Source organism: Geotrypetes seraphini, chromosome 4 (assembly GCF_902459505.1).
Source record: "Geotrypetes seraphini chromosome 4, aGeoSer1.1, whole genome shotgun sequence".
Classification (NCBI taxonomy): Eukaryota; Metazoa; Chordata; class Amphibia; order Gymnophiona; family Dermophiidae; genus Geotrypetes; species Geotrypetes seraphini.
In genome coordinates, this window is record NC_047087.1 from 290,808,467 (window position 1) to 290,819,297 (window position 10,831).

The window sequence follows — 10,831 nt, forward strand, 5'->3', positions numbered from 1 at the left end:
CAAACGATCGTACGTAAAGTTAGGTGCTCAGATACCAACAAGTTCTTATTCCGGAAAGGTTTCAGTGCCAAACTTTTTCATATACAATAAATGGTTAGGTCTCACACTTTTGCACCTAACTTTTGATGCCCTTTCTTGAGTCTATACCTAAGTTGTAACCAGTGGCATAGCGAGGGTGAAAGGTGCCCGGGGGCAGTGGCGCCCCTCCCCCGCCTTTGTCTCCACCCCGGCCACTCCTTACCCAATCCTGTCTAGTTAAAGGTGTTGCTCATGGCAGTCAACAATGTGCTCCTAGCAACCCTGTTGATTCTCCCTCTGACATTACTTCCTATGTGCGGTGCCCGGAAGTGACATCAGTGAGAGAGCCGACGGGGTCGGTTGACTGTCGTGAACAACTTCAACTAGAGGTATGGGGGGCACATGCGTGGAGGGGAATAATGGGAGCAGGCAGGGGACAGGGAGGGTGGAGAGGAGGAGGGATGCCAGGGCCCGCACCCACATGGTGCCCAGGGTGGACCACCCCCCTCACCCCCTCCCTTACTATGCCACTGGTTGTAACTGTGGATTGTCTAAAACAGTGGAAGTACTGTACATTGTAACTCTGCCTCCACTCTGCCCAGTCTTGAGCATAAGAGTTGTCATACTGGGACAAACTGAAGGTTCATCAAGCCTAGTATCCTGTTTCCAACAGTGGTCAACCCAGGTCACACGTGCTTGGCAAGATCCCAAAAGAGTAAAACAGATTTTATGTTGTTTATCCTAGAAATAAAAAGTTCATCTTAATGTTCATCTTAATATTGGCTTATGGCCTTTTGTTTCAGAAATTATAAAAAAAATTAAAATAAATTTTAAACCCTGCTAAGCTAACTACTTTTACCACATTCTTTGACCACAGAATTCCAGAGTTTAGTGTGATCTATACACAGATCACATTGAAGCAGACAAATTCTTTCCATGTGCCACTTTTATGCCCTTAAAGGATTGTGCGACTTTATAAATACTTTTTTTTTATGTAAGGGTTTCCCCCAGATAAAGCTTTATAAACTTGCCCTTATGGGGCGTATTTCTTTACAAGCCACCATAAACTAGGTGCTGGGTTGCTGCATACAAAGTACAAAGTCTATAATCAGCAATTACACATGTACTGTAACTAGGGCTGCATATTTAACATGTCCTTAACGCAATTAATGTGCTAAAAATTTTAACATATGTTAAACACATGCATTAATTGCATTGAAAAACGCCTGTCCAACATTCGCGGTACACTCCCCTTTCCCTCCCTCAACCCTCGCCATGGCACTTCCTTCACCTCTAACCTTGCTGGCAGAACCTGCTCAGCACATTCAGGATCCAGTGTTGATATGGACTAAAGTAATTGCGCGCTGCTTCCCCCTTTCCCCCCCCCCCCCACCACATCGCTTTCTTCACCTCTTATCTTGTTGGGCCTGCTCCAGGACCTTCCTTCAGCTGCATCCCACCCTGCTTTTACACAGAGTGGGGCGTGGCTGAGGGAAGGCCTCGAAGCAGACCAGGATCCCTCGTTAGCAAGCATGGTAAGAAGTGAAGAAAGCGCCGTGGCATGGGCTGAGGGAAGGAGAGGGGAGCAGGCTGTGGATGTCGGACTGGCATTTTTCAATGCAATTAACTGCGCGTTAAATTTTAATGTGCATTAAGAAATGTGCACACACACACAAAAAAAAAACCCCCACACCCCAAACAAACTAGTAAATTTGTACTCTCATAGTAATATGCATAGCAAAGATGCAGTGGAGATAGAGGCACCAGGTTTAATGTGGCCTCAGGGCACAGGCGCCCATGACTGGAACTCAACAATACCCCACTCTGCCAAGTCTCGTGACTGATAAACAATATCCTACTCTATTGCTTCTCTTCTTGATCTACTGGACAGATGAACATAAACAAAACGACATTATCCGATCGTAAGTGCTCTGTATGAGCATATATCAACTATACAATGCATTGTAAAGGTCAACCAACGAAATGTAGCGTAGGCAGATCGCACAAACCTTGATAAATAGAGAGCAAGCTGCCCAAACGCCCAGTTAAAACGTCAACCATCAAAGAAAGGAATCACCAATATCTTCCATCCTTTGCATTCAGCTCTTAAGGAGTTGTTTGTACACAGTTTAAAGTTGGCTGTGTAAGCTCCTCCTACTTAGCCACTCCCACCATTCCGAATCTGGATAAATCCGGGATCTTTTGTGCCGCTCCACAGCGGAATCTGTTCGGGCGCGACCCTGAAGAGCGGGCGTAGGAGACGGAGAGTATCCACACCAAAAGGAACTTCTCTCCGCGTCGAGCGGATTTTGGAAAGCGCTCACGTTTTGCTCTAACCAAGTGTGAATATAGACATAATAATAGACTATAGCCAGACGAAAAGGGAAGAATGGACCTAGACACAGAGCCAAAAATGGAGAGACGCTAAATGTTACTTTGAGGAATCTTTAGGCAGCGCTGCATTTTCGACCTACGAAATGTGTCTGTTTCGCTAACATAAGTCAAATCTTTTCACTAAAAGTACATTGTGACATGAAATTAAAAAAATTATAACAGGCAGATTTTATTTATGTTACTTGGACAAAACCTAGGGCTCCTTTTACTAAGCTGTGATAGCGTTTTTAGGGCACGCAGGATTTTAGCATGCGCTAAACCTGCGCTACATGGCTAGAACTTACGCCAGCTCAATGCCGGTGTTAAGGTGTAGCGCGCGCAGTAAAACCGCTATGGAAGCTTAGTAAAAGGCACCCCTAGTCCATGCGCAGCAGAGATTAGGGTATCCTATGTAGATTATATACATGCAATATCACCATTTTTTTTTTTTTGAACTTCACGAGGCCTTTTAAGAGGCTACTGATCAGACATTAATCCGATGAATTTCAAAAACACCGAACACATGCAACGAACAACATCCTTTCATGGATTTTCCGTTAAACATTTACTTTAAATATTCAAAAATTTGCCCACAGTTGCAAACATGAAGTTAAATATCTTTTATGAGAGAAAAAAAAAATAAAATTTTACACTCAAGCTTTAAAAATAGAAAACAGTTCCAACGTTTTAACAATCTGGGCATTTAAATAAACTGCATAACCTCTCCCCCCCCCCCTATTCTCTCGGCTTTCCATATGCCATATTCCTTTAAAAACAAACCCCCGTCTATTGCCAAATAAAAGGCTTGTAGAGCGCTTTCAAAAATAATTGGTTGAGGGCTCTTTAAGAACAAGAGCCATTTGCTCCTTTGTGTTTACCACCTCCAGCATCAAAAAATCACAACAAATATTCAGTCTCTAAATCAAGGTAAAAGAAAGCTACAGAGATACAGGTGGGGGGGGGGGGGTTTAAAAAAAGCGCAAAGTACAGTTTAAGTTCCCTGCTTGGGAGACTGGATTTCCAATATATTTTCTATCAGAATTAACATAGGTGCAAGTGTTGGGGAAGCGCTTTCAGGCACAGCTCATTCAGAAAAGGGATATGAACCGATTTTTAAAACTGTACTGATCCCGGTTTACTGGTCCGGTTTACAGAATTTTAGTTTCAGAAGCCAACGATGAAGAGTTTGATCGAATTTTAATCATGATTTCCTTAACTGAGGCCTATGTCTTCCAAATAGCAATGCAGAATTGTCTACAGAGATAGAGCCCGGTGCGCACTGCTTTTAAATATGTCTGAGAAGATTTCTTAAGATCTGAAATATCTCCCGATTCCCAAATTAAAAATGCACCCGGTATACATACGGCAAAATCGAAAGGGCGACCTGGTCGAAGAAAAACAGGGCAAGAACACTGCGCGGGCAAATTCACCGAACAGATTAAAAAAGGAGCCGAACCAGAAACCGTCACACCTAATAATTAAAATACTGCTAATTTGTTGATTTTGGGATTACCCCCACCCCTGTAAAAAAAAAAAAATAGCTTTTACTTTTTTTATATATACTAACAAATACCAGAATATGTACCTAAAACAACAATCTTTTAACATGGTACACGGAGGATTGATTTGGAAAGATCCTGTGCGTATTTGGACCGATTGCCTTAAAAAACACACACACACACACACACAAAAACAACGAACGAAAGAAAAAAAACCGAAGAAGAGAAGAAGCAAACTTCAGGTCTGGCACTATTGTGTCCTGACCTGAACACCCCAGCCACCGTTTTCCGACTGGCATGCTTCCGCGCTGACCCCGGTGGTGACAGGAGTCCCTTCACACTGAAGAGCATCCCGTGCCTTTTCCTAGGACCCGGCATCGCACAAAAAAAGCAGTAATTCAGTTAGAATTGAGTGAAGCCATAGAAAGCCATGTCAAGAGCATCTGGACTTTTTAAGGGAGATGAAATATGTCCCTGATTCTGTTTGGTGGCCCTTTTTGCTCTTGAATTATAGCAGAGAGAATTTAGCCAGAGCTGAAGGGGGGGGGGGGGGGGGGAGAGAGAGACTCGTTTTTTTCTTTCTCGCCCCTGTCCTCTAGGTATTAGAGGAAATGATATATACTCCTTAAGTATCCACAGCCTAGAAACACCAAACCATCTGAAGCGGCCATTTAGGATTAAGAAGGAAACTGAACGAAGAAAAAGCAGGTAAGCCAACGGCAAAGATTATTTTCTTACCTTTTAAACCGTTACATACAGAAATAGCTCGACCTATGGCAGGAAACACAGAGACCCCGTTAGATGAAACAGTGGTCAGTGTTTAACTGCAGACAATGAGCTTATTCGTACAAGTTCGTCAGCCTTTTGGGAATTTTGTTTATGTGACTTTTAGCAGGGAGGACAAAAAATATATATATATATAGAAGAGGTTCTTATCGAAAAAAATGGAGAAACGCGGAGGTAAAGCTATGCAAAAAAAAAAAAATACAAAACCATTTTAAATACAATCTTATTCATATATGAAAAAAAAAAAAGAACTATTAACAAAACAGAAAACATAGTTGAGATTAATGTGTTTATCTTACCTGCCACCAGTGGTTCCTCTGCATTCTGTGAATAAACAAATGATATAAAAGACGTGGAAACAAGAAAAAATAAAAAAAATAAAAATAAAACAGGAAATTGGTAGGGTTTGTTTTTCTTTCATACAATATTATCCTGACGCAATAAAGCCTGTGTGTAATGTAATTTAAAATATATATATATGGCGAAACAAATAATGGAAAAGAACATGACAAGTGCATTAGGCATTATAATTCAACCGGGCTCCACCTACTAGCCAAGCCTTCTAATTAATGGAGCTCCCGACTTGCAAGCGTCTGCATTGGACAGACGGAGAGTGAAAGAGAGAGAGGGAGAGGGAGAGAGAGGGAGAGAGAGAGAGAGAGAATGAGAGACTGACAGAGAGGGAGAGGGTGAGAGTGCCAATGGAGATAATTGATCCTCTCCCCAATCAACAATTACTTGTTAGCAATAATCAATGACCCCGTCTCTTTGCTTCCCCCCCAGTCTAAGGATTAGGACTCTCGCCTTATCAGGTCTTTTGAGACCTAAAAAAAAAAAAAAAGAGTGAGGGGGGAATTCTGCACCTTTAAATAGCAACTGGGAAGAGGAAACTGGGACAAGAGTGCAAAAAGTCATCTTCGAATCAGGGCTGCCGAAATCTTTGCCTATTCATTGGCAACCCCCCCTCCCCCCTTCCCTTAAAAAAAAAATCATTTTAACCTTGCGGATTGTCTCCGGTCCTTCTTTACGACGACAGCTGGGAAGGACCTTTCTTGGAAGTTGTGGGAAGAACTTTTTTTTTTTTTTTTTTTTTTAAAGAGCTCTTTCGAAGGGACGTTTTTGGTCGCAGCCACTAGTCAAGAATGACTTCCAAAGAAGAGGCGAAATCGTCCTCCGTGGAGGAAAGGCGGAGAAGCCCCCTGGATCACCTGCCGCCACCTGCCAACTCGAATAAGCCACTGACCCCCTTCAGCATAGAGGATATTCTGAACAAGCCCTCGGTCCGGAGAAGTTACACCATCTGCGGGACGGCTCATCTCTTGACCGCGGCAGAGAAGACCCCTCCGGCGGGGCTAGCCCTCTCCAGCCGGGCACTGCTCTCCCAGACCTCGCCCCTGTGTGCCCTGGAAGAGCTGGCCAGCAAAACCTTCAAGGGGCTGGAAGTCAGCGTGCTCCAGGCGGCTGAAGGTAAGATCCAGCCCTCGACTCTGTCCTGACCACAAAGCTGCATTTGGGAAACCAGCAAGAGAGATCGTGTTAGGGTCTCCACACCTGTGATGTGAGGCAAGGGGAAAAAATAAAAGAAATTCATAAAATACTTAAAACGAAAAAAGAAAAAAAAATCAAATCTTCAGGGCGGGCCAGGGGTTATTTAGCTTCTTCCTAAATCCAGATTTATTTTAATAAAATTTTTCTAGTTAATTCTTAACATACTTTCGTTTTTAATAGTCTAGTTGTCAGACAAATCCACAGGGATAGAAAATAATCATGCAAAAGTTACAAAAAAAAAATAAAAATATATATATATATGTTTACTTGCAAAGGACGTCTTCAGTTGACTATAACCATAACCCAAATTCATACTATTATTTAATTTTTCACTTTTTTTTAATAAAAAGTATTTTTAAAAAATTAGTTGCATACTAATGAAGTCCTTGTGGTATGCAAGCAATGTAATACATATGTTAATGTTTACAGCTTGAAACTAATTATAGATAACGCTAAATGCACTTTCTCATCGATCTGCAACATTTTCTTCGTACCTAACGACAATAACACTGGCTTTTGTTTTGTATCCATGTTTGAGGATTGTCTTAACTGAACCCCCCCCAAAATGTTCTTATTTTCAGGAAGGGATGGGATGACTATTTTTGGCCAAAGACAGACTCCTAAAAAGAGGCGAAAGTCCAGAACGGCGTTTACAAACCACCAGATCTACGAACTGGAGAAGAGGTTTTTGTATCAGAAATACTTGTCTCCCGCCGACCGGGACCAAATCGCCCAGCAGCTGGGTCTGACCAATGCCCAGGTCATCACCTGGTTTCAGAACCGTCGGGCGAAGCTCAAGAGAGACCTGGAGGAGATGAAAGCGGACGTGGAGTCCTCGAAAAAACTTTCCGAGTCCCCGGTCCGGGGCGCCGTCAGCCCCGTTTCGGAGTTGGACCAAACTTCGGAAGGCACCAGGGGCAAATCGAGGGCCACGTCCCCAAACCTGCCCAAACACGGACTCGACGCTGGCAGCCAGCTCCAGCTCTCTCCCTGCTCCCCACTCACAGACCAGCTCACTAGCAAGGACTGCTCAGAAGACGAGGAAGATGTGGAGATCGACGTCGATGACTGATTTTCAAAAGATGGGTTTTCAAGGGCGAGAGACAAATTCGGACAGAAAGCATGGGCGGTGTTTTTCTATGCTGCGCTTGTATTATATAGTCATAGAAACTCAAATATTTACAACTGAGGCAGTTTCTTTTCAATAAAAGCAATAAGCAATCTAGGAAAAGACAAACATTTTCAACGCTGCCAGATCAGGTAGTCTTCATTTTTTTTGGAATGGTGCAATTGTGTATGGCTTCTATATAAATATTTAAGCATATATTTGGATTTTTTGGGGTTCTTTTTTTAACGTTGTGGTTTCAATAACTACAAATTATTGTTTGCATATCCTAAAGACTTGGAGAAACATCATATACACAACTGTTTGCGAGCCAATTATTTAAATACTTCAAAGTACTCTAGTAGGATTTAAGTTAGGATAACTTTATCATTTCTATTTGCATGCTTAAATGTGCACGAAACATTATCTTTTCTTTTTAATTTCTTTTTTCCTTCTATTTTTTTTTTTTTCTACTGAAGGAATATCTGAGAGTTTGTTTCCAAAGCCACTTCTGCCTCTCTTTATCAAGTACATCTATTTTTGCCATTTTCTGCTATTGTTATGCTTTTATTAAAAAAGCTACCTTTCGTATTTTTATATGAAGGTGGTTCAAACACCCCCTATAATTATTTTATACTCTTTTTAGAATTTTGCATGCTTTTAAGGACGAAACCCAATAATAATACATTTAAACAAAATGGTATAGATTGCTAATATGTACAGAGAAGTTTTTTTGAAATGTATAAATTACAAAGGCCTATTATTTAAGTTAGTATACTAGGGACAACTCTGACTTTTTATTTTTTTTTCCTTCCTCTCTTCGAACTGTACAGAGTTCCTTTTTTTCCAATACAATAAAATTATTAACATTTTGATAGACTTTTACTGTTATTGTTTGGCTTCCAGTTGCTTGTAATTTCTGATTGTATAATCATAAATGTTTCTTTTTCAGATCAGCTTTTTCTATTGGTAGCGTACGTTTATGAATGAAAATTTCGCCTAAATCTGGCTGGCTCATTTAAATTCTACTGTTAACAATGGTTTATAATTAATATTTCAGGGAGGGCAGGAAGGAGATGCAGAGCTAGGGAGGAGGTACGCCTTTGTTTAAAAAAACAAAAAAAACACCCCAAAAGTCAGGCACTTCCAGTAATCGCGCAATACCAGTTACTTACCTTATCTGACCCTCTTCTCACACTCAGAAATATACAATAGGAAAAGAAAAATGTCAAATAAGCAGCTAAAAATTTCTAAATATCATGTTGGTCCACTTGAAATATCAAAGCTTTAAAAACAGAATGTTATATAAACTACGCAGAATGTTTTTTAAAAACAGGAACATTTTTAGAAACTGTTTAAAGCATTTGGTTATTTTGAAATGATTAAAAAAAAAAAGAAGCCAGGGATTGATAGAAAGTATCATGTATTTGGGTTCGCTTTTTTATTATTATTATTATTTTTTTTTTTTAAAGCGTGTCTTGCCTTTTTGACCCTGCAACGTGTGTTTTCCTATTCATTACGAAATTTATGTGAGAAACACAAGGCTGGTATAGTGGGGAAAAAAAAAAAAAAAGATGCTTCAGAAAACTGAGTTTTGGGCCAGTTTCTCCGGGGCTATATAAATCTCTCTGTCTCTCTTTTGCTCTCGCCCCCCTCCCCCCCCCCCCCCCTCTCTCTCTCTTTGAAAATGGATGGGGCTGTAATTTTTAGCGTAAAGCATGAAAACTGGGGACAAATGAGCCCTCTTCCCTGATGTGACAAGCGACAATGGGCCATGCACAGCCTCCCGCAGCTCTCAATACTGAGACAAGCGTGGCCCTCCAAAGAAAAAAGGACTCGAACGTTTGGAGGCCATATGGTTTTTGAATTTTCTTCACAATTTGCAGACAATTTGATGGATTGGGTTATCCCTCCCCTGGACTGTTTTAACTCCTTTTTACAAAAGCCATAAGGGAAACATAGCTATCTCTTCAAGAGGGCATCTGGGCCCTTCTATGCATTTTCTTGTGCATTTGCTCTTACCATTTTGAACAAGTCTATGAATTACAATGAAACTCAGTCTCCCCTTTCTTTCTCAGTTTGGAAAGCACTTGTCTTCCTGTTCTTTGGGGGTGGGGTGGGGGATGATAATGTTTGACTTCTGTCCAGATATTTTGCAAAGCTCTCAATCTTGTCCCTAAGTGTTTTTATGTTAAACAGGCACATGGTAAATGCTGGAAACTGTGACATTTATTGTGAGGAGCTAGTTAAAGCCTTTTATTTGCTTTCTTTCCCTGTCCTTCCCCCTTTTTTTTTCCTTTTGCTTTTATTCCTTTTATCTTGGGGAGGATTTAATGAGGCTGAAAGCACTACAATTCAATATAGTCAATGAATAAAAAGAAAAAAAGAGAAAGAGCCTGGAGTTAATTTGGGTTCTAACTATTGTCTCTTATGTGCAAATAGGAGAGATGAACAGAAAAGGCAGAGGGCCTAGAAAAGTTGGCCACACGTGGCACCATGACAGTAAATACACTGCCTTTGTAAAGGTTCAAATACTAGTGGGTGCACAGAATTTAAATAAGGGCTTCAGGAGTTAAATGTACTTTCTTGTTCTTCATTCTTTTCTTTTTTTTATGGAATCATTTTGGTTTGGTTTCCTTTTAATATAACATTAAGGTTACCTGAGTTCTTTAAACAATTGAAGACTGGCATCTCTTTCTGTTCTTTTCTCTTGAATAAGCTTAAATGCCACAGCTGCTCTTTTTCAAGTACTCAAACTTTTGCAAAGAGCATATCCCCAAAAGACCAACTGCACAAGGCCTGTATGCTCTTCACTCACGGTTGCTTTTGATTGATCTGGCTAGCCAGAGGAAGCCTACTACATGGTGTAATTCTAAAACCAGTAGCCCACTGCCATAGTGGCTGGACATCACATGAAACGGTCAATGCATCATTCAGCACAGAGTATGAACTTGGATCATTCCCGGTGTGATGTTCCACTTGTAAGCCTAGTTTAAAAGTGGTTGCTGTATATATATATATATATATTTGTTTGATGTTCAATAACTTTTATTGAGCTTTAAAAATAAAATATACATAACAAAAATCTTACAAAGAATATCATCTCAACTCAGTTAATACATTGTAGATATATAAATTAAAAAAAAATCAACAATCAATTATCACCACAATACAAACACGATAAAGTACCTCCCAACACTTCCTCCTCTCTTCCCATCCCTCCTCCACCCATCCCATTTCCAAATATTACTAATAAATAGTGCTTCACTTTATGATTACAAATGTAATTAAAGTAAACCGGGTCCTAAGAAAGTTTTCAGGTCCTAAAAATAATCATAATACATTTAAAAAAAAAATGTTTTTGAAACATGTGATGTGAAACATGTACTTTTGGGGAAAAGCCTTGAGCTTAGCCTCTCAATTTGGGAAAGGAAGACCATGGCCAAAAACTACGAAAAAATTTGTAAGAATTGATGAAACAGATCTGGCTGGCAAACCCCCT

General features: G+C 40.5%; 1 protein-coding gene across 1 annotated transcript; it reads left to right on the forward strand.

Moving 5' to 3' along the window:
• Positions 1 to 5,818: 5,818 nt before the first annotated feature.
• On the forward strand, positions 5,819 to 7,296 carry LBX1 (ladybird homeobox 1). Its single transcript, XM_033940142.1, has 2 exons — positions 5,819 to 6,143; positions 6,806 to 7,296. Exons 1-2 carry the CDS (start codon positions 5,819 to 5,821, stop codon positions 7,294 to 7,296), a joined length of 816 nt encoding a protein of 271 aa, XP_033796033.1.
• Positions 7,297 to 10,831: the final 3,535 nt, after the last annotated feature.